Source organism: Leishmania infantum, chromosome 35, assembly GCF_000002875.2.
Source record: "Leishmania infantum JPCM5 genome chromosome 35".
Taxonomy (NCBI): domain Eukaryota; phylum Euglenozoa; class Kinetoplastea; order Trypanosomatida; family Trypanosomatidae; genus Leishmania; species Leishmania infantum.
Genome location: NC_009419.2, coordinates 889835 through 916971, shown reverse-complemented (window position 1 = coordinate 916971; position 27137 = coordinate 889835). Strand labels below are relative to the sequence as shown.

General features: G+C 57.2%; 6 protein-coding genes across 6 annotated transcripts; all 6 read right to left on the bottom strand.

The window, feature by feature from the left end:
• Positions 1 to 291: 291 nt before the first annotated feature.
• LINJ_35_2300 (conserved hypothetical protein) lies at positions 292 to 9165 on the bottom strand (the record flags this gene model as incomplete). Its single annotated transcript, XM_001468999.1, has 1 exon — positions 292 to 9165. The coding sequence occupies one exon, from the start codon at positions 9163 to 9165 to the stop codon at positions 292 to 294; it is 8874 nt and encodes a 2957-aa protein (XP_001469036.1).
• Positions 9166 to 11002: 1837 nt separating this feature from the next.
• Positions 11003 to 12607, bottom strand: LINJ_35_2290 (conserved hypothetical protein; the record flags this gene model as incomplete). The annotated part of the gene is made up of 1 exon (XM_001468998.1): positions 11003 to 12607. The coding sequence occupies one exon, from the start codon at positions 12605 to 12607 to the stop codon at positions 11003 to 11005; it is 1605 nt and encodes a 534-aa protein (XP_001469035.1).
• Positions 12608 to 13789: 1182 nt separating this feature from the next.
• On the bottom strand, positions 13790 to 14665 carry LINJ_35_2280 (conserved hypothetical protein; the record flags this gene model as incomplete). Its single annotated transcript, XM_001468997.1, has 1 exon — positions 13790 to 14665. One exon carries the CDS (start codon positions 14663 to 14665, stop codon positions 13790 to 13792), a length of 876 nt encoding a protein of 291 aa, XP_001469034.1.
• Positions 14666 to 16214: 1549 nt separating this feature from the next.
• KMP11-2 (kinetoplastid membrane protein-11) lies at positions 16215 to 16493 on the bottom strand (the record flags this gene model as incomplete). Its single annotated transcript, XM_001468996.1, has 1 exon — positions 16215 to 16493. One exon carries the CDS (start codon positions 16491 to 16493, stop codon positions 16215 to 16217), a length of 279 nt encoding a protein of 92 aa, XP_001469033.1.
• A 1671-nt stretch (positions 16494 to 18164) lies between these two features.
• On the bottom strand, positions 18165 to 18443 carry KMP11-1 (kinetoplastid membrane protein-11; the record flags this gene model as incomplete). The annotated part of the gene is made up of 1 exon (XM_001468995.1): positions 18165 to 18443. The coding sequence occupies one exon, from the start codon at positions 18441 to 18443 to the stop codon at positions 18165 to 18167; it is 279 nt and encodes a 92-aa protein (XP_001469032.1).
• A 2712-nt stretch (positions 18444 to 21155) lies between these two features.
• KMP11-2 (kinetoplastid membrane protein-11) lies at positions 21156 to 21434 on the bottom strand (the record flags this gene model as incomplete). Its single annotated transcript, XM_001468994.1, has 1 exon — positions 21156 to 21434. One exon carries the CDS (start codon positions 21432 to 21434, stop codon positions 21156 to 21158), a length of 279 nt encoding a protein of 92 aa, XP_001469031.1.
• Between the last annotated feature and the right edge of the window lie 5703 nt (positions 21435 to 27137).

Genomic DNA, 27137 nt, shown 5'->3' with positions numbered 1-27137 from the left:
GCCCACAAGCCAACACAAACACATGAAAAATCGCAAAGCAAGCGAACGAGAAGAATAAAGAGCAGCACATCAAGAACAGCGAAGACAAAGCAGGCGGAGCGAAAACAAAAAAAAAGATAAAAGACACAAAACTTGGTGGCGCCAAAACCAAAACAAAATACAAACTAAAAAGAAGAGGGACAACAAGCGAATGCGCGCACCAACTGCACAGAAAGGGGTGGGCAACACAGAGACGGCATTCACCAACACGATTCGGACGGCATGATGAGGTGGGAAAGAGGAAACACTCTATCAAGACTTCTTCTTGTAGATGTGGCCATCTCGCTCACGCATCGCACTGCCCTGACTATTCCGAACACCCCAGAGGGTTGTCGTCGCCGCGCCGGACACACCCATGAGCAGGCGCAGCGCCGCTGCGGGGACGCGCAGAAGGCTCCCGTCTGGGCCGGTGCAGTAGCTTGCCATGGTGAGTGCCTCCTGCAGTCCAACACGCAGCTGCTCTTGGCCTTGCCGCCAGCCGTCCGCGACGCCGGCGGGTTGGGAAGCACGCGACGGCTCTTCTATGGTGAGCCCGCGATGTTGCGGTTCCACGAGTACCTCGAGGAGCGAGCGACTTGCATGGTAGGACCCGCTCGCCAGCAACGCTGCCATGTCCGACGCTTGCGTGAGCAGCTCCTGCATGAACACAGAAGACGCCGTGCGGATCGCGTGGTGCAGCGCAGCGCCGCGGTAGTTCGAGAGCGGCAGCAGCAAAAGGCCCTTTGCCGCCTCGCCCACACGTGTCACAGCGGAGAGTGGTTGCAGCCCACAGCAGCACGCCGTCAGCAAAAAGCGGATCGACACACAGTTCGAGTCTTCCACGATGCGCTGCAGAAGCGTCGCGGCGCTGCTGCAGTCCTCGACGCGCATGAACGGGATTGGGAGCGGAATCTCCTGCAGCGAAATCCACGAGAGCACCGGTATACTGCGTAAGGCATCAAACGAGTTTCCCTCTGCAAGAGCAGCCAGAACCCCCTTGTCGCTCTGGAAGGAGCCGGCGGCGGTCAGCGTTGTGGGAAGGATTACCACACGGCGGTAGAAGAGAGGCGGTGCCTCGGTGCCGGAAATGGTGCCTGCCTCAGCCGCCGGCACAGACGGCGAGGACGCAGCAATCGCTGCTGCGCCTTTGCTGTTGGCTGGCGACGAGGGCGGCGATGCCGACGCAGTGGAGAAGAAAGACTGCGCAAAGTCGACGGAGGCGCCGCTCCACGTCAGCGACGTCGGTTGCAGCCGAACCGCCAGCGAAAGCTCACTGCCGCCCTGCTGAAAATGGGAGACGGTGAAGGACGCACGAGACGCCTCCCTCATACCTCCGCTCGCCGCCGCAAGCACGCTCTTTGACGAGGTCAGCAGCCCAGTCAACTCTAGCTGTCGCGCATCGTTTGCTCCACCGCGACTGCAGCCGCTGTCAGCCTGGACGCCAGGCATGTCAACATGGCAGCGTGCAGCACCGCTGCCTCTCCTCGGCTGCGCGGCGAGCGACGCCGGCGGCTTCGGCGTGGCGGTCAGCAGGCGATGAACATCGCTGGTGTTGATGCAGTCGAACACCGTTGCCTCCCCCACCACGACGTGGAACCACAAGTCTTCCTCCGAGCCTTGAGGAAAAGTGTCCATCTGGACCGTGATGCCGCGGCAACTGAGAACAAGCCGCTTGCTTGCATCACGGTCGCCAAAGCCACTGCGGCAGCCACGATCGTGCAAACGCTCGAGCCGTGATGTCGAGGACTCCCCGCTGATGGTGTGAAAGGACCACGTAGCGCCGGTGCCTATGGTTGTCGCGTAGCTGCAACGCGAAAGCGAGGGCTTCGTCCGTCCGTCTGGGGAGTGCGATGAATCATGCGCTAGCGCCGGCGTGTACGCCGTGACGGACGGCACAGCTGTGTCAGCGCTGGCGCTGTTGCTGCTCCTTGCGCGCAGCGCCGCCTCTGACCGTCTGTCGCCGCCGAAGATGTACGGTGCCGCCTGCGCCACGCTCGCGCCTCGCGAGACGATCTGCAGATAGCCTCGCCGCTGCTTTCGGACCGCTGCCGACATCAAGTCTGTTCCCTCATACAAGCTGAGGTTGAGGGAGCAGTCGCTCAAGAAGAACTCAAGTTCGACCGGCGGGTAGAGGTACTTCTCTGGGGTGTCGTGAAGGAGGGCGTCATCGGTGCAGTCGAGTCGGTTGAGACGCACGGCACGCCTCTGCCGTGCCGCCTCGACACGCTCGCGCGACCAGCAGCTGAGGAAGTGCGGCTGCCGGTCGCACGCAGCGAATAGGTCAATGCGCCGCTCTGCGGCTGCGCCTGGGTCGCCGGCGACGGCATCGGAGTCGGCACGGTCTCCGCAATGACGGGTATCGCCAGAGGGCAGCAGCGACGATGCAGCCGGATCCTCGGACGGTAGAACGCACCATCGCAGCTGTGCTTCAGACGCTACCGTATCCTCCAGATCGGAAAAGGACGAGGACAGAGAGGAGATCGCAGCACCAGCAGCAGCCACCCTCGGTAGTGGCGGCCGAGGTAACTGAAATGGTGCTCCTCCCTGCGCGCCGCGTACGCCGCGCGTCGGCACCACTGCCGCCGCGCCTTCCTCGGCCGTCAGCTCGTCATCGTCGTCACTTGATACGGAAATGGTGTCTGAGACTTCATCATAGCGCCGGGACTGCGGCACGGCATCAGCGGACGACGCAGGCAGCGGGGACATGCTTCGTCCGCGTCGCGTTCTCTCTTGCTCCACGCCGCTTGCGTTCGAGGAGGTAGAGTGTACTCGTTGGTGCTGCGGCACCCACGGCGCACCATCGAGGAGTTCGGCAGCGCGTTTCTGGTACGTGTCGTAGAGCTGTGGGTCTCGTCCGTATGAAGCGTGTAGGGCATCAAGCCAATGACTGTACCCATACGCGCTCGCGCTGCTCCGAAAAGCCGAGTAAGAGGCGTTATAGCCTCCAACGCCAGTAGAGGGGCCTAGCTGTGACTTTTCCGGCGCCGCCCAGGGCGATTCAAAGTCGCTAGACGCCTGCAACGACGTGGTCGACGGCAGAAATGGGTAGTGCGACGTGTAGTCGTCGACGCTCGCAATGGTGCGCATCATCGGCGCACCGACTGGAGAAGGTCGAAGCCCCCCACTGCTTGCATCCTCCTCCGCTGCCCTGTCTCTGGTGACGAGGTAAGGGTTCACACGAAACGTCATGGGAGCGCAGCTGCGCGCCACCTCCTCCGCCACCCACTCAAAGCCGGGCCCGCTGCGCATGACGAGCGCTGCCGGTGCATCCGTCGCCTGCAGATCAGCCCCTGATCCCCACGCCTCCACAAGCTCGCGGAACACCTCGAACGAATCCTTCGCCATGAACGCGGAGAGCTCGATATGTTGCAGATGCATCGACACAGCCGGCGCCAAGTAGGCGTAGTCGATGGAGCCCCCCTCCTCTCTTGTGTCACCGCCGCCGTGGGCTCCTGACGCCGATGCGCTTAAGCTCTTCGAGCGCACCGTGAGGATCAGGTTTGGCGTTCGCGAGCACGAAGCCGATTTGCCCATGCTGGGTGAACCGGCGTCATCAGTGCTCTGCTGCATATCCGCGGCGAACGAGGACGAGGAGGAGCAGGCGGCCGTAGAAATCACCTCGCAAAGACGCACAAAGCCGGCGCTCTCCAGGTCAACACCCCAGTCGTCACTCTCGGCGGGGTTGAGCACCTCGCGAACAAGTGCCTCCACGTCACAGTCGTTGCACACGTAAAGCGGTAGCGACGTGTGCAGCCATGCCTGCGCGCGCATCGTCAGTGGAGCGGAGACGTCTTCGGAGGCAGGTGATGGCACCGACGTCGCCGGCGATATCACTGCAGCGCTGCCGCGTCGTAGCTCTTCAGGTGGTATGGCGGTCCCATGCGCTTCCGCTGACGGCGGCAACGCCGGAACTACCACGGGCAGCTTTATCAGCACCGAAGCACGCGGGAGCAGCAATACCGCCAGCGAGCGGCCGGCGCCGCGAGGGCGATACGTGGCCATGAGGTTGGCAACGCTCACGTGCACTTTGGTCGTCCAGAGCGTTTCCTCCGGGAAAGCAAGCGTGGAAAGCCCCTCAGCCACGCCCCTCGCCTCGCCGCCATTTCGTACAGCAGACGCCGCCGGGGCAACAGTCCCGTTGCCACCGCTGAAGTATTGCTTCAGTACCGCCGCCAGATGATCGCCGTTGTATGCCACAGCGTGATGAAGACCCAAGCCAGTTAGCTGCAGCCACAAATGCCGCCTGTTGGGCGGAACCAGTGCAGCGGAAAAAGCAGTGGGCACGAACGGCGTAGTGTGGCAGGAGTGCGCCGCGGTTGCGATGGGCGGCACCCTCGCCATTTCGAGGAGACGCACCTCGCACACACCGCTCTCACGAACGGTGGGCAGCGGTGCGTGCGCGGCTCGTCCAGCCGTTGTGGCGATCGATTGGAGCTCTCGAACGTAGGCGCCCCAAACGTCGGACAGCACGCGTGAGCTGTGGCTAACCCACTGACCGCCGCTGTCGTCATCGCCTTCGGTCGTGTCACTCGCATCTCCGTGGCACCTGTCATCCCCCTCCTCTTCGTTGCCTCGCACCTCTGTGTAGCTCTGCACAAGCTGCACCAGAGTGCCGGCACGTCGGTGGCCAGGGTGAGCTGCCTGAGAATTCGGCATATAGTAAGCCAAGTCTTTGCACGTGCCTCCCCCCAGACCGTGCGACACGGGTGGCGCACCGCCAGAGCCTACGGAATTGGATGCGTAGCTCTTGTAAAGCGGCGACGCTGCCGCCGCCCCTGCCCCTCCGCCAGCGTCGCGACCATCGGTGGACGTGTGTGGCGGCGCCGGAGCCGGCTGCCGCTCCCACAAAGAGAAACCGCCCAATCGAACACGTGCGTAGTTTGCCTGCCCAGCCTTGGCGAGGGCGCCGTCGCCGCTCAGCCCACGCACCGACACGTCAACGAGCTCCATGATGTAAAGGTGGTAGAGACAGTTCAAGTCGACGAGGCAGCGCCGCTGCGACCTCGGCAGACACCGGTAAAGCGGCTCCCCGACCACCTGGCCCATCGGCGAGAGACGAGGCGCGAAGAGCCCCAGACGAATGCGACTGACACGCACGTCAAGTGATGTGCACGTCGTGTCCAAGAGGCGCCACAGCTCTGGCACAGCGTTCGACAGCGGATCTGCGCTGTCGCCGCCATCGCTGCTGCCTCGAGATTTGAGCCTGGAAGTATCATCCTGAATGTCGTCGCCCGCGGCGCACCCGCTCACCCTCGCTCCGGCACAGCCGCGGCTCGTGGTCACTGCATCTGCCATGGCGAAGGCTTCTGCGGCGGAGCCGGCAGGATGTTCGACCGGCTCTTCGCGGCACTCGTTAGGCCGAACGGTACCGCCAGATGTGTTCAAGCACCGACTTTCATCCGAGGCATCCACCGATGCCGCGCCCGCTTCGTCGGGGACAGGGAGGCCGTCTGAACGCCCAGAAGCCACACTGACAACAGGTGCCTGGCCACGCGGTGGTGCGCTGCTGCCCGGCTCTCTCGCTGCTGTGGCTACCCTTCCGGCGTGCAGGCGCTGGCGGCACCGCGATAGCGTCAATAGCAGCTCATTCACGTAGTGAGTTGCGAGCAGATAGTCGTCCTGCGTTAGTGCGGTCGTCGTGATTTCACCGAGCCGTATCTGCAGCGCCAGAACGCGTTCCAAAGCTCTCCACGAGCCTCCAGCAAGACCAGGAAGACAGGTGTGCGTCACGTTGATGTTCATCTCGTGGCTGTAGTCCACTCGAAACAGCTCCGACTTGGTCTGCTCGAGGATATCTTGCAGGTACACAACCGCCTCACGCCATTTGGCCGACGTACTCGCGGGTGTGTAAACCACAGCAGCGGGTGTGGCCACATCGGCGCTGTGAGCAACTTTGGTCGCGGACGGCGTGTGCACCACCTGCAAATCGCGCAGCGAAAAGCTCAGCAACTCCGGCAGGAAGCGCGCCCGCGTGTCCACGTCCTCGGGAAACCCAAGCTGCTCCTGTACGACGATCGCTGAGGCAACCGCCGCCTCCTCCGCCAGCTTTGTCGATGCCGTTGTGGGCGATGCCGCCACGCGGTCTCCGTCGCCCCTCGCCTGCCGCGCTCGGCGGCGGAGGAGTGCACGGTTATGACGATGGGTGTCGAAACTCGACTCTCGTAAGCGCTGCAGAAGGCGTGCGAGCAGCAACGACTGTGGTTCGGCTGCAGCTGAGGCGGGGGATGCGGTAGATGCAGACACGCCATCCGCGGGATCAGGTGGGGTCTCAGGTGAGGTTGTGGTGCCGTTCGGGTGAACAGGGAATCGAATCGACGCATCGACACTCTCCAGGAGCACCTTGACGGAGCTGCGGGTGCGGATCACGCGCGATGGAAGCAGCGTTGGTGACGGCGGCGAAGAGAGCCTGCGAGCTGACAAGCCTGTGGCGCCGGTCAGAGCCTCTGCCGTGCGATTTGGCTCCCCTCTGCCCCCCTGCTGCAGACAGCCCACGCGGCGGATCAGCTCCTCGACAGTGGTGCCGTACATCGCGAGAACCTCAAACAGTTCTGCGTCAAGTTGGACGGAGATCTTGGCCACACCAACGACAACAGTCTCCTGGTAGATGCGCAGGCAAGGTGACGGAGGCGGGGCCAGTACTCCCGCGGCAGGCGGTTGATCCGGCAGTGGCGGTGTGGAACGGTGGAAGATGACCAAAGCGTATGGGCTGCGCTCTGCGTGCATCAGCTTCGCAGGTCGCAGTGAGTGCGCCAGCAACGGCGACGAGAGCGGCAGGCCACGTACTTCAGCAGCTGTAAACGAATAAGACGACGCTGCATTGCGTTGCCCGGCCGCTGCGGTGGCGTGGCGGTACTCCAAGAAAGAGATCGACCCGACGCCAAGGAAAAAACTCACGCCGCCGCCGCTGTTGAAGCTTCCCGCGGCAGCGCGTGCCCGCGCAAGCTGCGCCGTCACGGCGGGGTCGGCCAGTTTGTTGTCGAAGATGCGTCGGTAAATCTTCCGCTTCCTCGCCGACTGCTGGAAAACACCCCTGGCAGTCGGCGACGACGTGGACGATGACAAGGGCGCCTCGGCATCGATGTTTGGAAAGAGTATGTCCACATCGCGCATGACATACGTGAAGTGCGGCGTGGTGAGGGCTTCGTACACGGGCAGGGTTAAAGCAGCAGTCGGCTGCTGCAAAGGGTCCGTCGCCCGCGGGTCGAGAAGGGCAAGCTGCTGCGAGGAAAGCGCGCAGCGCCACGCACACGCCACAGCGTTGGCGTCGACCACGGACCTCGTCAGCAAGCTGATAGAACACCCACCACAATGCACGCTCACGTACTTGGCGGCGGCGCGCAGCTGTGCGGCGGTCAGGGTGGCAGCAGTGACGGCCTCGTCAGAATCTAATGGGACCGCCGCTGCCGGCTTTTCCAGCTCTCCCGCTGTGCTGGCAGGTTCCTCCGCCGAAGAGAAGGAAGAGAGACTGCATGCGGAAATCACGCCCTCATCAGAATCCGTCGTACCGCCCATCACGTGCCTCATCATGCCCACCAAGTGCGCTATCTGCACTGCAGAAAGGACGATGCTCCAACCTTCTGCGGCGTCCACGTCTACAAGAACCTTCGGCGGCGGTGGCACGTCTGCAGACACCAGCGAAGTGGAAGGCGAAGTACACATGGCGTTGGCAGCTGCGCCGGCACCTCGACGAGCGACGCGCACCGTGAAGGGTGCCCCAGCAGCGGGCTCGCTGTCATCCCTCGCTGTTGCCCCCGGCGGCTGCTCTGCACTACCCGCGGTGAGCGCCGTAGACGTCGTGAAAACCAAGTCGTCTAGGGAGAACTCCGACGGCAGCGGGCCATCGCTGGCCATGACGTGAACGTAGCACTGCCAATCCTGTATGCTCGCCGTGCACTGCATGTCTTCCACCGATGCCCCAGTGGACTCGTCCACCGTGAAGCGTAGCCCTCGACGACACGACAGATGCAACACACGTGTGCCACTGCGCACGCGCAGCGGTGCCGCCGCAGCACTTGCCCGTGCGCCCACATGCGATCGGCCGCTGCGGCGGCTCGCGGACTCTGTGCTGCGCAGGAGTGACCCGGCGGCCCCAACGGGTGGGATGCAGAAGGTGAGACGCACCTCCTCTACGCCGACCGCCACGCCCTGCAGCTGCTGCTTAAGGTATGTCATCAGGTCCCCCACGGTGTGAAACTGTGTCGTGGGGCCTTCTTTGGGGCTTGCCGGCCTCGCAGCGCCATCAGCGGTTAGCGACCCAGCGTCCGCGTCCAAGTCACCAAAGTCCGCCCCTGTCGCGTCGGGTGAGTTGCGTTGATTCTCCGCCTCGCTGTGTAGCCATGAGTGGTCCTCAATGGAGTACGAACGTGCCAGCTTCGCCATCTCGTCGCGCCGAAGCCGCCTCGACGAGTACAAGGGCGGCTGCGTAGGTTTCACCTCATCGCCTTCTTCCGCAACAGACAGCCCTGCCACTCCTGGGTCTGGGAGAGAAGCACCGTCTCGCAGACGTGCAGTATCGTCCTCCGCATCTTGCGGCACACCCGCGGGCCGGGTCACCAGAGAGGGAGCGTCTGTGTGAGAGTCGCCAGTAGAGTCCGAGATCGCCGCGGTGGCTACGTCAAAGACCAAATCCATTGACTCCACCGACAGCGATTTCTGCGTCGTGACTTGGCGTAGGAACGACACAAGCCCGGCGGAGCGAATCTTGCCTCTGAGCAGTCGCACCAGGGGGCCGTGCGGTACGCCGGCAGTGAATTCATTGTTCCCCTCCGCCTCTTCCGCCGCCTTTGTCGCTGCGGCTTCACTGTTCACCGACCCACTACAGGATTGACTCGGCGGCGAAGGAGACGCTGAAAGACCAGCATCAGCATCGCTCGTGGTGTTCCGTCTTCGCACAGTAGAAGAGGAGAAGGCACGCTGGTGCTGCTGCTGCTGTGCCGCCGCCGCTGCCGCCTTGGACGAGGCGACCGCCGACGCGTGCGACGTCTCGCGCAGCACGTCGACAAACGGATTATACGCAGGGTCGAAGAAAACCTCATTCACCCGCTCCTCGTTGAGGTGGAACGTGCTCGTCTGGTAGTCATAGTGGCCAAAGTTTTTGAAAATCTTGCGCTGCAGTGGAAGAAGCAGGTAGGTGTTCACAAAGTTCATTGTGCTCACGCTTCGCCGCCACCTCTCTCTCGCCCCCCCCCCACGCAGCGACCTGTCCTTCTCGACTTCCTTACGGATTCGCCCACGGCCAGTGAAACAAGCACGCATCTAGCGCCGCCGATCAGCGGGGCTGCAAGGGGCGTGGGAAGGTGAAGTGGGACGGGGGACAAAAGAGAGATGCCGCGCTATAGAAGAATGAAAGGAGAGCACAAACGAAAACAGTTACAGTGCGGTGCACGAAGAGCGAAAGGAAAGAAAATGGCGGGGAGGGTGGCCACTGTGGAAGGAGCGCGGTTGACGATGCTGCTGCTGCTCCGCGTTGCTTCAGGTTGTGTGGGCGTGTGTGTGTTTGAGTGCCGCGCCAGGTGCATGAAACACGAGGTGCAAGCCTGATCTTCCGATTGAGCTTCTATGAGCGTAGAACCTCAGTGGAGTGTGTGTGAGTGTGTGTGTGGGGGGGGGGTTAGTGAGTGGCGAAGTAGAAAGCCTGGGATGGACACTGCGGACAGGCCGACATCATCACAAACGTAAATAGCGACTCGCGTAGAGAGAGCCACGCGACAGGAACGCAGAGAAGGAAAAGAAAGCGTGTGTATGTGTGTGCGTGGTAAGATGGAATAGACACAGACACTGGAGACAGGGCGAGACAACCCTCAACAAGAGAACCACGAAAACTGGGAATGGAGGCGAGAACAGCAAAGGGCGCGAGTGAGGCGACGTCGGTGCGCAGCGCCGGAGTTACGCAAACAGCGAGGGGAAGCAGACACGCGCTACAATGGGCAACTGAAGGCTCGCACCAGACCTCTCGGGTGCAAGAGAAGGGGAGATGGAAAAGAAAGAGGGGGGCCACCGCGAAGCGCACGCACGTGTGCGCAACTTCCCAGAATGGAAGAGAGGGCGAGATTGTGTGCGCAGCTGTAGGCGGCGATGGTGATCTAGAAAAGCACAAGGCACAGCCACCGGTGTAAATGTATATGACAGGGGTGGTGGGCGTTTCGTGGGATGCGCGTATCTGCGCCGTTGTGGGTAGCCGAGTATGCAGTGGAATCCCTTCTCCGCGCCTCGCCGTAGAGAAAACAAACTCAGAGACGCCAAGGACGACGACGGGGCGAGGAGCCGATCACACTCGACTAGATAAGAAGCAAAGTAGTAGCAGAGGATGAAAGAGGGAAAGGAGGGGACTAGAATATGGAAAGAACGAAGAGCACTCAAAAGCCGAAGGACGCTGCTTGGCGGACTGGCATGGGAATGACTTCTGCAGCAGCGGCGCACAAACACAAAGAAGAGGGGTGGAAGGAGAAAGTGATGAATGTATGTGGAGTCGCAGGAAGACGGCGAAGGAGAAATTGAACACAAGTCTGTACAAACAGTGTTGGGTGGCAGTCACTCGTATACGAGAGACGCGATGCCACACTAATGCAACTGATGCATCGAGAGCGCGCGCGGGGGCGTCACGATTCTGCCGCAGAGCGGAAGGATGATGTAAAGGTATTGGAAAAGGAGAGAGGCGATCCGCCAAACAGAGAGCAACGGCAAGCCAAGTGCACCGCCACAATTATTCCATCCGCACCCTCTTCTCCAAGTGGTGATTTCTGTTGCGCGTGGGCGCACAGCCTCTTTAATATTTTTGTTTTCCGTCTTCGCCCCCTCCTCGCCCGCCATGAAAAAGATGAGAAGAGCATACACAGCTTGTCTGGAAGGAGGTCATTCAGCAGCAGCGGCGGCGCGTCATCTATGCGAGTGCGACAGACGCGTGAGGTGGTAGCATCCCGCATTTGCTGTGTGCCAACACTCCCCCCTCCCCTCGGGACCGCGAGAAACACATGTACGTGCTCGCTCATGTGCCGCATCGCTGTCCCGCAAATCGTGGAAGGCTCACCCGTCGCACATCAGACGCCCTCGATCTTTCGCTGGCGTGGAGGGAAAGACGCTGCCCTCTCCCAAGCACTGCAAGTAGATTCCTGTTCGACTCTGTTCGCCCCTCCGACAGCGGTGTTGCATTCATGCTCCGCGCACTGCAAGTCACCACAAAGTGGTGCAGTTGCACCTGCAGCGGCGGCTTTGCAGCAGAGGCGTTGACTGTGGCTGTGTGGGCGTCGAGAATGATCTGCAGCATGTCTAGCGGATCGTTCACACCGCGACGGCGGCGCACGCCGAGAGGCGACCACGCTGCAACAAGGTCCTCCAGATGACTTTCGGTACCCTGACCCAAGCTGGCAGTTCCATCCAGCGAGGTTCCTGTAATATCTACGAAAAAGCTCTCCTCATCGCCCCTCACCGCCGAAGCAGCCGTCCGCTGCCGCTGTAGCACATCTGCTCTGAACCGCATCTTGTTCCACCACAAGGATCCCGTGGGGCCATAGAGCACTTGGTACAGCGGGGTTGCGCGGTAGTGCGCTGCCAGCTGAGCGGGTTGGAGGGCGTACTCGGATGTGAACCAGCGACGGCGCACGCTAGGAAAGGGGAAAAAGACGTCGGCGTGGCCGGAGCGCAGTGTCTCGTGTACCTCCACGGCGCGACGCAGATGGCGCACGTGCTCGTCATCCGTGCCCGGCGCTCTGGCAGCGTCGCTGGCAGCCAGCCGCAGCGTTTCTCGCGCATCCAGGTGTGTACTCTCGATGTAATCCCTCGCGTCCGTCGCCGCCCACTCCGGCGCACCGACCCCCGCCTCCGCGACGTGGCCAAGGATCGCAACGACTCCGTGCGGGCGCAGAGCGCGGTGTGCGAGGGATAAGTGCCACGGTGCGTCGAAGAGCATCTCATGGGCAAACACGTTACTGGGTAGCACAATGAGGTCCAGAGAGCCCGGGGAAACATGCTCGAGCGGCGAGTACAGGGAAGGTAGCCTAGCTGTAGAAGCACTCGTAAGATGACCCCCACCGCCGCCGCGCGGCACCAACGACGCGGCCGGCAGCGGCATCGGTGCTTCTGCACCAGCCGTGTCACCTGTGGAGGTGCCGTTCGGCAGCGACAGCAGAGTTTGGGCAGCATCTGCGGCGGTTGTCTGGGCTTCCTTGTACTTGCGCGGCGTCAGGGCGACGACGTGGGCAGCGGGGATATGCTGCCGACAGCGGTTCCACACGCAGCGAACCTGCACGTCTGATGCGGTGGAAGGGCAAATCACGAGACAGTCTTTGCAAAAGGGAACGGAGTCCGCGAGCACGGAAAGCCACGCCTCTAGCGGCTCCACAAAAAGGCCTTGTGGGCCACGTGATGAGCCCTGAAGAACATGTCCGAATGGTGACAGAAGGTTTCGCTTCGAGGACGCTGATGCTGCACCAGCAACATTACCCTTCGAGTAGCGACGGCCTCGTAGTGAAGTCGGTGATCGTTGCCGCCACACTACTGTGAGCGTGCAAAAACCACGTCGCTGAGGGCCTGCAAAGCCCAGCTGAGTCAGTTGCCGCCCACATTGATGTGTGGATGAAGTGCACAAGGGCATGGAACACCGAGGCAGGGCTTTGGAAGAGAAGAGAATGCGCAGCTCTGTCCTCCGCCGTCTCCTCGGCAAGGCCTTTCTTTGGTAGTATTTCCTCCTCCTCGCTGCGGTTGCTCGCGCGAGCAGCGGGAGTCAACAAAACAGAGAGCCACAAAAAAATGAGAACAGAGCGAAAGCAGATGGATAGGTGAGAAGCGGGTAGAGTGCAGACGGAGGAAAGAACGTAAAGGCAGCCACTGAGCACATCTTCATTTGCGGCTGGTTTTTTTTTTCGGCAAGAGAAGACAACGACAGCGACGCCGTTCGAGAAGTGTGGCGCCCTTCCTCACCCAATATTACCCGCAAGCAAAACCGAGGACGAGGCCTGGCCAGCAAAGGCCGCCGTCGTCGATGCCTCCCCTCCACTTCGCTCCGAAATTTTTGAGGCTGCTGGCTGCATCCATGTGCCTCTCTCTGACAAGGCAGACACTGCAACGTATACAGCCCAGATCCTGCTTCACGCGCTGAGCGATCGTCTTCTCTTTTCGCTGTCTGTCCTCTTCGCTGGAATGAAAGGGGGAGAGCATAAAGAGCATGTGGCCCGTTACGTACTGATGCACACCCATACACATGCACGCACATACACACAACCAGCAACAAGACAAGACAGAGGCGGATAAACAAAAGCACGAAGAGAGAGAAGTGTGCCGGTGGGGGGTGTAATGAACACGTCAGGCGCTGACATGAATAGCTGCCTGCTGTGAAGCACAAGTCCTTACCTTTACACATACGCACTCTTTCTAACGCGCACTGACTTCGCTGTCTTTTTTTTTTGCTTTCTGTCTTTCCAGCTTTTCTTCGCAGAGGCCTTCCGTGCGCGTGCGTTAGTGCGAGAGCATTGCACGCACGCGCATACATGCAGGTGGTAAGCCGTTGCTACAGCGAGCAGCTTACACGAGCCCGATTACTGGTAACGCGAAAGAGCGAACAAAAACACCGGCGAGGGGGGGGGCGGGCTTCGAGACGCGCAGCGCCACAGAGGCGAGATGCAGAGAAACAAAGCCCAACCAAAAAGAGGTGCGTTCGCTTCTCGATAGCGCCCGCGCGACACCTCTTTTCAGCCTCCTTGACTTGCCCCTGCCTGCGGATCGTTTCATGCTCCGTGGCCGCATCCGCAACACTCCTTCCCATCGAAGATCGCCGCGGTTACGGGTAGGGTGCGAGAAAGCTGATCTCCGGAACCGCCTGCTGCGGCGACTTTTGCCAGCTGCTGTGCGCGTGCAGCCCATCGTTCATCTCGTTTCGTCGGATGGTCTCGCGCCAGATGCCTGTGCGGAAGTACTTGGTGTGCTGCGAGAAGCGCCACTGAGTTCCGCTGCGCGGGTTGTACCCTACGAACTCGGTCATTTTTTGTCCACGCTGCAGCTCGTCAATAAACATGTAGCGCATGCGCGTCCACGGTCGTGGCACCAGCGGCGACTCGGCCAACCCGCACCTCATGCCGTAGCGCTTGAGAGTGTCCTGAACAGGTTCCATCGCCTCTGTGAGGCTTGCGTGCGGCAGCTTCGAGTACAGCAGCCCACCCGGACGGAGCTCGGCGTACAGGGAGCACTGCTCAATGGCATCCATTCCTATTCGAAGGTCCCATTCACCGTCCGATTGAGTGAGACCCCACTCATCCGGCTGCACAAAAAGAGGGTTCAAAACTACGGGGATGCTCTGTCCAGTGATGTAGAGCACCACTGGGCCCGCCCGGATCGCGTTGGCGTGAGCGCCGTTGTCTGCCGTCTTGGCAGCCGCATCGGACGAAGACAACAACGCAGGAGTGCGACTCACACGATCGCCGTAGTTCGGCTTTGCATACACCGCCTCCTCCGTGTGGTAGCCCGTGAGAAGGCGCGTTGATGGGCACCGAAGCTGCTCCAACCAATGCAGTGGCACTACCGTGGTGGGCAAGAGGGGGTCGACTAGGGCATCCTCTACGCGAATCGAGCGGCGATGGTTGCGAGACATGATCTTGTAGTCGACGTACATGCACCCGCACTTCATGCGGAATCGAAAGGAGCGGCTAGTTCGCAGCATTGGTACAATGGAGAGTGAAGACTCGCTGTAGGTGCAGCCTAGACGTGTATGCGTGGCTTTGTATCGGTGCGCGTGTGGTCCAACGCCTTTCAGGTGCAGCCCACTCAACAAAAAGACAATAAAGGCTGCAGCTTCTCTGGAATTGCCGTCAAGCGCGGAAAGAGGGACGCGCCTACCCCGGTGAACAGAAGCCGGCACCACTATTAAAACGAATCGGCTCTCCCAAAAGGGACGCGAAACAAAAAGCGCTATGAGGGTCACACACGCGCACGCGGACATATACCCAGCGTGGGCAAGTGTAAGCACAGCGCCGTGAAAGAGACAGAGGGGCAGAGAGAGAGAATGGCAGACGCAGTGGGAAAGGATCAGGACCAGAGCGGTGGCGGCTACTACTGATGGCGCCAGCAACGTAGGGAAAGAGCATAGGCTTTTTGAAACAAGAAAAGCACCACGGGCGGTAATGCGGAAGCGGGGCATTGCACAGTGGCCACCCCGGATGGATGCACCACACAGTAGAAGGAACCCTTTGCCAGTGAAGTCTCCCCTTCCCCCTACAACGCGTTTCCCTGTCTCTAGCTCTTGAGATCTTCGAGGGCCGAGTGCAGAGAGGGGAAGGAGGAAAGGAAGGAGGAGGGGAGGGGAAGGGAGGGGAGGGGAGAGAACAATCTGTTGCGTGCCTGCATGCAACCTAGACCCTGTCGACCACTCCCGGTGCGCGAGAGAACGAGACGTGAAGAGAGAAGCGTCCATGAAACAACAGAGTGGGTATTTGAGTAGTCCTCTCCCCCTCACCTTTCTCTCTCTATCGTCGCTCGTTTCTACGGAAGGGAAAACGCGCCTTAGGGGCCTGTAGGCTGTGTGTGTGGAGGTGGGTGTATCTTCTTTTTCCTTTCGTTCTTAGACCTCCAGAACATAGAGACGAAGAAACAAAAGAAAATCAAGAAAAAAAAACGAAGATTACATACACGCAAGCGGTGTAACGAACATACCAAAAAAGGAGGAGGAGAGAAGAGAGAAGAGATCAATGCGAAAGACGAAAGGCGTACAAGAAAAAAAGGCAGAAGGAAGAAACGAAAGGAAAACAGAATAAAAATAAAATGAAGGCGGGTGAAGGGGAGGAAAGAAGTCGCAAGGAGGGAAGGAGGGGCGGAGAGCAAGGTGGGTATGGTGGATACGGGGTCAGCGAAGCAGAAAGAGGCATGACGGAAAGAAGAGGTTAGGGGAAAAATCCTGGAACACGACGAGGCACGCGAAACGAATAAAATGAGGTGATAGATGACGAGGGCGGGGAAGGTGAGTTACGAACGGATGATCTCCAGGATGCTATCATGCCGGCCATTCACGGCATACAAGCGGCGCAATCCAAGCTCCTATCATCTACACACCTACCCCGACAGCGCATCTCCTCCTACGTGTCTGCCTTCCTTTCCAGTTCCTCAGTCTCGCCCTCTCCGCACGTCTAACTGCACGCTACCCAAGTATGTCTGCACTCTTCTCCTCCTTGGCCATCTTCCTGTTTCTATGAAATCAAGCAGCTTGGCTGTCCGACTTACTTGGACGGGTACTGCGCAGCCTTCTGCTGCTCGAGCAGCTCGGCGAACTTCTGCTTGAAGTGCTCCGAGTGCTCGTGCATCTTCTTGTTGAACTTCTCTGTGTGTTCCTTGATCATGCGCTCGAACTTCTCGTAGTGCTCCTTCATCTCGGGCGACAGCGTCGACTCATCCGGCTTGTCCGCAAAGAACTTGGCGTTCTGCTCCTGCATCTTCCTGTTGAACTCCTCATCCAGGCGGTCCAGCTTCGCCGAAAACTCCTCGTACGTGGTGGCCATGGTTTACACGGGGAGGGGGTGGAAGGAAAAGTCGAGCGCGTGAAAGTAGAAGGCGATTTGTTGGATTGGGTGAAATGAATAGGCGGCGAAAATGAGAGCGGGAGAATACTCGAAGCTGCACACGCGCGCCGGTGTGCGTGATGCGGTGATTTTGAAAGGAGAATGCGTTGTGAGCAGATAGCAAGAAATGGAGCGGTTTTGTGTTTGTGCGAATTGCGTTTGAGTGCACGCATCAGGAGCACAGGCACATGCACAGACGCGCATATTGACAGGCGGTTTGGCAAACACGAGTTGGGGCAGCCGCAGCACACAAGGAAGCGAAGAATAAGGAGTGGAGAAAGCAAGCAGAGAGATGCACACGCAGAAGTCGAAGGATTGCAGCAGGTGAAGAGTGCGAAAGACGAGGTGCAAGAAAGCGCTCAACAAGGACAAGGAGTGAGAGCGACATGGAAGGATGTAGCGCACCGATTGACCGAGGAGCGGCAGTAACGCAAAAAAAAAGATATCCTGCCACAGCATCGGCGATACCCTTTCTGCATACTTGTTCCCACCTCGCACCCCACACTCATCTCGGCGACAAGTCAGGAGAAGGAGGATGAAAACGGAGGGGGTGGGGTCACGACAAGCGAGCGAAACAAGACCTGTATGGGCGGGAGAGAAAAAGGGCACCGCGTCAATGCTTGTGCAACACCGCGAACGAACAGGGAAAAAAAAGGCAGCTGGGCCTTTCTTTCTCGTCGCCTCGCTGGGAACTCACAAGCCATGCTCCCTCGCTTCGCGTGACCGTATGAGCTGGCGGCATCCCTGTCTCCATCACGAGAGGGCGAAAGAGAGAACCACCCTCACACACGTATAACCCCGCACGCACCGCCGCTCGTTGATCATGCCGTTCCAGCGCCTCCTTCAGCCACCCTCCGAGTGCGGCTACACGGCATTCACTAATGATCTCTTAGTGATCCGTATCACTTGCTTCATTCGTGCTCTTCTTTTTCCTTACTGGTTGGTCACAAAAATACATGGTGGCGAGTAGGAGCCGCGTCATTACGCTTGCGCTGCACAGTTCGGTGTGTCACGTCCTGCACACAAAGGTACACCAGAACAGCAACGCACAGAATGTTTACGAACACGCACGCGCACTGAAAACGAACGCACGAAAAAACTCTCCATTCCCTCGTCTCATGCTTTTTTTTTCTTTAGGTGGTAGATTTCGCCCTCCCCCTTTCATCACTGTATACATACGTGCATTGATGGTGTGTGTGTTTAGCCTGGTGAGACCACTTGACAGTCTTGAAGGGCCGCCTCTCGCGGCAAGCGCACGCCTACATGGAAACGACCGCGTACAGAGGCATGCGCACGCGTGCCCGTCACCAGCGGGCACGTATTTTGCCTCCGCTTTCTCTCTAAACCTTCCCTGCAACACAAGCTGATGAGCAGCTGGGGAGCAAGGGAGAGTTTGATACGAAGGCAGAAACAGCGAGCGAGACGGGGGCGGTAACAAGGCTGCCTCTGTGCATGTATCGAGCACGTGACTCTACACACAATGCAGCACGAGAAGAGAGGGGGAAAAGGCGGAAAAGAAAAACGCGGACAAGTAAATATGTGTGGCTGATGGGCGCCTTCATATACACAAGACACCGAATCTCACCCTACAGTGGTTTTACCCTCGCTGTCTTACTTGGACGGGTACTGCGCAGCCTTCTGCTGCTCGAGCAGCTCGGCGAACTTCTGCTTGAAGTGCTCCGAGTGCTCGTGCATCTTCTTGTTGAACTTCTCTGTGTGTTCCTTGATCATGCGCTCGAACTTCTCGTAGTGCTCCTTCATCTCGGGCGACAGCGTCGACTCATCCGGCTTGTCCGCAAAGAACTTGGCGTTCTGCTCCTGCATCTTCCTGTTGAACTCCTCATCCAGGCGGTCCAGCTTCGCCGAAAACTCCTCGTACGTGGTGGCCATGGTTTACACGGGGAGGGGGTGGAAGGAAAAGTCGAGCGCGTGAAAGGAGAGGGTGTTATGCGCAGCTTGAGCGAGAATCGAAAGGCAAACAGAAAGCGCGGAAGGAAGAAAAGGTAGTAGATGTGTGGGTTGGGGTTAGTAGCGTTGGTTCAAAGGTCTTCTTGGTCGGTGCCCGTTGGTTGGCGAATAAGAGATTGGGATGGTGTTGGGGAGCGGCCAGCGAGGACCGCGTCAAGGGCATCAGCACACACAGACAACGTTGTTGCGTGTACGGGTATGCAACGGGGGCGGGCGTGTGTTGTATCGTCAAATATTTATTCGTGTGTTTAGGGGGACAAGGAGCCGGCCAGGGAAGTACGTAAAGAGTGTAGTGGGGCACAGAGCACCGCACGAGCACCAAGAAATATGTAAACAGGAGGAGGAAAGAGTAGCTTGTAGTCACAGATGTGGTGCTGTCCTTTCTTGTGCATATACATTGCTAGTTTTGTATGTCCAGATAACGCGATGACCGCCAGGGGTCATGTTCGTGGGAAGGCGGAGGAGCAGGAGGGAGTCCCCACGCCGCAAGAAGCTTGTGTGCGCGCTACTTGCCGAAGAGGCAGCAAAAAGAAGGCTTGTACGTGCCTTCGGATGAGGGCAAGTCCGCAGGCTTAGATGCGGCGCGCTTTTTCGCTGTTGTTCAGGGTGCGTTTCGTTTTTTTTCCCCTTTTCGAGAGGTTTTTATGTGTGTGTGCGTTGTTTGAATGATATATGGGAGGGGCAGCGCAGTCGAAGAGTGAAGCAAGAGAAAGAGAAGTGCGCGAGACGCAAAAGAAAGAGCGAGAGCAATAAACGACAAAAAAAAGGAAGACGCAAGAAGCATGAAGAAGCGGAAAAAAAAAGGAAAGTAACGCACCTATCCCACACACGCACACCAATCGTGTGAGAGAGAGCTCGCGAAAGAGAATTAGCTACAGTAGCGTCGTTCCGCAGGCAAGAGCAACGGCAGCCAGCTTCAACCTGCGTGGAGGAGAAGGGTGTGAAGCAAAAAAAAAGGTCGCCAAGGTATGCGTGGTTGGTGGCCGTGCTCTTTGCAGCGCTTTCCCATGAAGACCTCCTGAGCTAACGCCAAGAAGCGAAACAAGAGAAGAGGTGGTAATATTAGAGAGAGCAGCGGCAGCGGGTAGCCAAAAATATAAGAGGACTGATGCGCACGCAGCGTCCATCCATCCTCCACACACACACACGTATACGTGTTTGCGTATGTGTACGGGTGGCAAAAAGGGGGTGGGGAACGGCAACACACTGCGTGTTCATCTGCCGAAGATGCACCTCACTGCATGGCCTTTCTTCGCCCGCCTCATGTTTTCCCGACTGCCGGCCTCGGCTTTGCGTGCTTCTCTCGCTTTCTCTCTCAGGGTCCCCGCGCGCACTCTCTCCGACGCCCTACGGGCCTCGGCCGTGTATGTGTGTGTGTGGGAGGGGTGTTGGGAAATAAGAAATATGAGGGAAGAGTCAAGAGGGAGGTGTACAGTGGAGTCCAGGGAGACGAAAAAATGCGCAGTGAAGATACAACCGGACAGGAGAGAGGACAAGGAAGAAGAGCGGGTCAACACGAGGACAGCCGTCACGCCTCTGAGAAGGTGCCTGGATCAAAAGACGAATCCAACAAAAAGAGAAATAAGAGTAGGGGATGTCGGGAAGCAAGTCGTGCAGGGGCTCAAGATGTCCCAAAAAGAGGAACGCGCATGGGGATGGAAAGGTGTGCACGCAGGCAAAGTTCGGTGCCAGACACTGAACCCAACGCATGTTGTGACCAAAGAGCCAGCTTAAGTTGTACTCGGGGGCTTTACCAAGACTAGAGCAGATGGCACCCGTTCGCTTCTCGCACTTCCCACTCACCCAACCCCGCTCCACGCTCCCTCTCGCCGATACTGGCACTCTAGAGATGTGCGCACGTTGACGGTAGAGGATGTATACGGCAAAAGGGGCAGCAGAGCGCAGGGGACGGGAACGCAGATAGCGATGGGGTACACGCGAAGGTTAACAGACGCGACCGCACGGCTTCACCACCGCACCGTTCGCCTCACGGCGCGTTCCCCGCGCCTTTGACCAATTCACGAACATGAAAGGGCACGATACGGAAAAGCGGCGCACGTCGAGAACACAAAATAACAAGAAACCTTCAGCATTGCACGTTTCTACCTCACTGCTCGTTCGGCATTACCTCGGCTCTACCACGGCCACAAGCTGGGGCTTGCGCACACAAGAGTATAGATCGTTTCAATGGAAAGCTTCAGAGAGAAGATCGGGAGGCGGCGCACCCTCTCACCTGCACTCTTAATCTCCTTCCCTCAACTGCTATCCGGCTCCCCCTGCTGAGCTGCGCCATCCACGAATCCACGCGCCGGGCGGACACACACACACACATACCGTTCGTGGGCACACGAGCGACGCCTGTGGCAAACGCCTGGCCATACGCCCACAAAGGCAGGCGCGCACACCGCTGTGCCTCTTACTGCTGAGACGCTCATAAAACCACACCCCCGACTCTCGATGCACCGCTGTCGTCTTCGTACTTGCATTCCAGGGCAAATCATTGGTGTTTCTTTGCCTTCAACCTCTTCCCCTGCCCGAAAGCGCTCATGCAAACATCGGCAAGCACCGGCATGCACAAATATGCGAGTCTTGGTGGTATCCGGCATGCTTCGAGCCGCTTAACTGTTTCTAGTGCTACTTGCACATGTTCTGCGCAGCCTTCTGCTGCTCGAGCAGCTCGGCGAACTTCTGCTTGAAGTGCTCCGAGTGCTCGTGCATCTTCTTGTTGAACTTCTCTGTGTGTTCCTTGATCATGCGCTCGAACTTCTCGTAGTGCTCCTTCATCTCGGGCGACAGCGTCGACTCATCCGGCTTGTCCGCAAAGAACTTGGCGTTCTGCTCCTGCATCTTCCTGTTGAACTCCTCATCCAGGCGGTCCAGCTTCGCCGAAAACTCCTCGTACGTGGTGGCCATGGTTTACACGGGGAGGGGGTGGAAGGAAAAGTCGAGCGCGTGAAAGGAGAGGGTGTTATGCGCAGCTTGAGCGAGAATCGAAAGGCAAACAGAAAGCGCGGAAGGAAGAAAAGGTAGTAGATGTGTGGGTTGGGGTTAGTAGCGTTGGTTCAAAGGTCTTCTTGGTCGGTGCCCGTTGGTTGGCGAATAAGAGATTGGGATGGTGTTGGGGAGCGGCCAGCGAGGACCGCGTCAAGGGCATCAGCACACACAGACAACGTTGTTGCGTGTACGGGTATGCAACGGGGGTGGGGGCCAGATGGAAAAGCAAACGGAGCAGGTAGGGAAGTGCCGCGGTGGGTTTATGCGGAAGCAGAGATGCATTGACGCGGAGCACCTGCAAATGAAAGCGAGGAGAGCGCGCAAGTCTACGACGTCGCACATACACCTGCATCACGGAAAGGGAAGAGCATTGGGTGAAGGGTAGTGCAACGGAGGCCCTATTCAACGGCCACGTGCGCCGCTAGGAAGCGGGTGAAAAAGAAAACTCGCAGTCCTCTCTTCCAACGTCCTACTTTTACGGTGTGCGAGCAGCGACCAAAGAAAGGAAGTAAAGTTCCGCTACCGGCACAGGCGCCTTTGAGGAGACCCTTGAGGTAGACTCCCGTAAGGTGCTTCACACGCCTCTCGTTGAATCCCTATGGCATACGCGCACACGCACAGAGTGGGAAAGCGCGTGTACGTACGTGGCTGCATGCGGCTGAGCCGACGGGACGCTGTTGCTCTACCTTTCGGTCCCCCTTCCTCTCCTCAGCAAGGCAGAGCCGGTCACTCCTTGGAAACTTCCCATCCTTTTACGGATTGGCTGTTGTGTAGGCTTTTCTCGTTATCGTCGACTTACGGAAGAGTGGAATAAAATAAAAGAAAGGGCTAGAGAAACGGGGAAAAAAAATAAAAAACAAAGGAAAAAGAGCGCACCGACAACTGACTCAAACAAAACAATAAACAAGAAAACGAGGAGACACGCGCACCTTCACGGACACAGACCCGACAAGACAGAGAGCGATGCAAGAGAGACCTGAGAGGCACAAAAGAGAGATGAGATGAAGAGAGGTGGAATGGCATACGGCAGAGCGCAAACCACAAAACACAAACAACAAAAAAAATGGTTTATCCTACGCCTGTGCGAACGCAAACACACTCGCACAAATGCAGCCTCATAGCGGCAGAAAGAGACACGTCGAGGCAAACATCTTGAAAAATGCGAGCGAAGCTCCCACATGTAGGATAAGAAGCGCTCCCTTGCGTTGATTCGGATTTCTCTGGGCGCAAGTGTTTTCCCGACGGTCGTCAGCTTCGCCGGTCCCTGTGGTACACCTGCCTCTCTACATCCTCGTTCGCTACCGCTGCTACACACGAAAGAGAAAAGAAGACACACAACCAGTTGTCGGGCGTTCGCGCCATCCTCATAACTCCCTCTCTCTCCCTCCTCTCGTCAAACCATCCGTGCATCATTATCTTCTCCGCACACTCTCGCTTCTCCTCCTCCACACAAACAGGAACAGCAACTTTTTTTCCATTCAATGCTCTCCTTCCTTCACGGTTACGTTCCTTTTTCTTTTCGCTTTTCTTCAAATGTTCAGTCCTTTTTCGTCGATTTGTTGTTGTTGCTGTTGTGCGTGTGTGTGTGTGTGTGTGTGTGTATGGGTGTGCATGAATTTTCACTTTTCTAGTGGCCTCTCTCTCTAGTTTTCTTTCCGCTCCGGAAACCCCAACATACACCCACACGCGCACAAAAACATAGATAAACGTACACAGAGAGAGAGGCGCGCAAAGACGCGCAAGACCAAGAAGAAAACACACATACACACGTATACATATATACACGTGCGAACTCGGAGAGGAAAGCAGAGACCGAGACAGAGAGAAATGGAGAGCTCGTAACCTATGGGCAGTCGAAGAAAGGAAAGACAAACAAACCAAAAAGAGAGAACACGCTGCTGCTCTCTTCCTCCCTCTTTGTTTTCCTTGCGCATGTCTACATCGCCCTGTCAGTCTCTCTCCATCCTTCGCGTCATTCTCTCCTCTCATTGCTAAACTCTCGCGGTAGGTGTCTCCTCCCCGTGTGTCCTTTTCTGTTCCCTACCCTTATCTCCCCCTCCCCCTCTGGGACTGCTCGAGGCCGACTTCTGGTCTCTCTCTTCTTATTTTTTTTCAGAGAGGTGGAGACCAAGAAAACCGCTTATCAATCTCTGCCATCAACAAAAAAAAAGGGAGAGGATGGAAAAAAAATGATATATATATATATATAGTTCTCCTTTCTTGTCGCTGTGTACTTTGTCATTCTGCACAGTTGAGTTGTGCCCTCGCGGTGGAGAAGGGGCTGTCTGAGGCACACACACACACACACGCACGCAGGCACGCCAGACAGGCAGGCAGACAGCGAAGGTCCCTTTGGTCGGCCACCCCGCGGCTAAAAAAAAAGAGAAACAAAGGCATGATCGTCCTTTCGAATTTCTCGTTGACTTCGAAAAATAGCAGAACTTCTCAGCACCAATGATCCATATTTTGTCTTTCCATTTTTCCCTTTTCTATTCGGCACACGCACCCAGACGGGAAGTTCCTTCCCTCGCTCGTTCTCGTCGACTTCCTCTCCTCCTTCTTGTGCACTCTCTTGGAGGTGGTCTCTCAACTTCTCCAGATATCATTGACTTTCCCTCTCCCCTCATATCTCTTGTTGCCCTGCAGTCCGTCCCCGCTGCTACGCTGTCTCGGCAGCGGCACCACCACTGCTGCTTTCATCGCAGAAAAAATGTGCGTGGCCGTTGCCGAGAACCGCCTCGCCTTCTCTGTGGCCAGTTTTGATGGTATTGGTCTCGTGAGCCGCTGCAAGGAGAGCGCGTATGCGTGTGCCTGCATCCTGCCGCCTCGCCTCTTGCGCGCAGTTGTGGCACCCCGCACAAAGCCATTCGAGTGCGAAATACTGAAGCGACAGAGGTTCAGCAAAGCGTGGAGGCGTGCGGTACAGCCGCGTCCTGCAACGAGATCGGCGGTGCACCTCTTTTGACTCCCCACGCGCGTCGCGAACTCTTTTCCGCTCCGCGCGCAACGACGTGCAAAAACACATGCGCACAGCAGATAGGAGAAGCGAAAAAAAAAAAAGAAACAAAAGACACGTGAGCGTGGGGCGGAGATGAAGGAGAGACCGGGGGATAACAGGGGTAAGGCTGTGCACGGTTATAAGTAGAGAGAATACAAAACTGTACAATGCGCGCGCACAGGCCCACACACACACACACGCACGCACGGCTACACGGCACCAAGCATACATATACAACGGCGATGGAGAAGGAGCACGCTCGCCATCGAAACGAGCAAAGGAGGCAGAGGAGGGACGAAGTGACGCACCAAAGATGAGAGATGCGAGTAAAAGAAAAGGAGAAGAAGGCGACAAAATTATAGAGAGAACCAAAATCACAGAACAACGAAACAAAAAAATGAGGAGCGTACAACACAAGGAAGGAAGGAAGGGAGGCGCAAAGGAGGGTGGGCAAGGCTCGGTGTACCGACTGCTATTTTCTTTTTTGTCCTTTTCGTTGAGCGCGGCCCCGCATGTGTGTGTGTGTGTGTGTGTGTGTGTATCTTGGTGGATGTATTCGAGCATTGTTTCTCTCCATCTCTCCCCCTCCCTCTCCCTCTCTTCCTCCCCCATTGCATTCTCGGTTTTCTTTTTTCGTTGCCTTTTTTCTGTATGTCTCGGTGGGCGCATAAGCTTGTTTGAGCGTAGCGCGTGTGGCGCCGCACGATCAGCAGAGAACGAAAAAAGGGAGGAGGAAAAAAAAAACATCGACAGAACAGAGACACAGACAGAGATGCAGAATGGGGAAGCGAAAAGATGAAACAATACGCACACAAACAAGCGAAAAAGGTCAAAAAACTTGAAAAATGATGATAAGAGGGAAAGGGAGTACGATAGTGCATGTTGGGTTTGTTGGTTGGTTGTTTGTGACGACAACAAGACAGATGAAAGGAGCGCTGCCGCCTGACACACGCATCCACGCGCACACACACACCCAAATATCATCTACACAAAGATGCAGCGCACAAGCACAGATACAAGCACAGACACAAGCACGTGATGGAGAGAGAAAACGACGAGAAGAAAGGTTTCAAGGAAGACAGAGAAGCGACAGAGATACAATGATGGAAGGGGAGAAATTTTCGCGGTGGTGCACTCACACAGGTAGGGCGAAGGCTTCGGTGTCTGCAGTGTCTCTTTAAAAGGTCAAACTGCGCAGGCAGATGGATAGCAGAGGATGCACACGCAGAGCTCAGAAATGGGGCGACGAAAAAAAAGAGCGACCGTAAGAATCTGAGTCCCGATATCTTCCGCCGCGGCCTTCGACTCAAACACTAAAAGGTGCGACAACGAAAAAAAAAAGAAAAGAGACAGAAAGGGAGCACGGCGTAGCACGCAAGAGTCCTCTTCACACACCTACATGTACAGGCAAAGAGAGAGAGAGATGTATGGAGAGACAATCGGAGGGAGAGAGATGGTAAAGTGGCGAAAAACTACAAAGCACGAAAAACGGCGGCGGAGTAGGCTGAGACCGAGAGACACGGCGAGAAAGAGAGCCACAACACCAAGACAAAAAAAAAAGAGCACGAACAAGAAGCCTGAGCGCACTTCACCTGCTGCAAACTACAACACCACAAAATGGTGCACATTATAAGACCCTTGAAGAGACTAGCCTGTCTCTTCGCTTCCTCCTTCCTTTTTTTTTCTTTCGCTTCTATTTTTTTTTCGGTTGGAGTTCTTTTTGTTTTGCTGGTGACACTCGCAATCACGCGAGTGCACACAGACTGACAATCAAGAAACACAAGATAGAGATATATAAGACAAAAATGAGGCGGAGACGACACATACAGGCACACGCACACAAACAGCAGACACACGAACATGTATGTGCACACGCACGAGCGCAGACATGCATGTACACCAAAACGCCTATTTCGACTACAAGTAAACAAAGAAAATACAGAAAGAAACCGTACAAGAGGGAAGAAGGTGGCCGATCCGACGCTGCAGGAGAGAGGGACGCGTACACATACACACACACGCACACACAAAAGACTAGTAGATCGATGTGCCGAGACGGAGAGAGAAGAAAGAAGAGACTACGTGTATTCTGTTCGCTGAGCAGCATAGATAGGTGAAGAGAAAGACGTGAAAAAAAAGGGTACGGCAACCTGAAGGAAAAAATATATATATTTGTACTTACCGCACGACTTCTTCTTCCTTTGTTGTCCGTAACAACGCCCAACATCCCCTTTGGGTCGGTTTGGGTTGGTTCGCTGTTTTTCTTTTTTCGCACCCGTGCCCTCGCCCCGTTTCCTTTTTCTACTTTGGAAAAGAGAAAAATGTGAAAAACGAACAAAAAAGAAGAGGGAGGGATGAGGAAGCAACAGAAGTAAACACAAGGAAAAGAAGGTCGATCTAGCGTGCTGCACGCATCTCTCGTGTTCACATCTTTTTCCCCTTGTTTCTGTTCTTGTAGCGGGCGTTCTTCGTACACGAGTGTACGCCACACATGGCCCTCCGCCTCCCCGTCCCCACTCCTCTGCAGTGCGGCCCACCCACCCTTGCTGGCACTGAATCTCCTCGTACGTGGTTTTCCTTTCTTTTCTTGTGGTTTCCTTTTTGGCCTCACCTCTCCTTTCCGA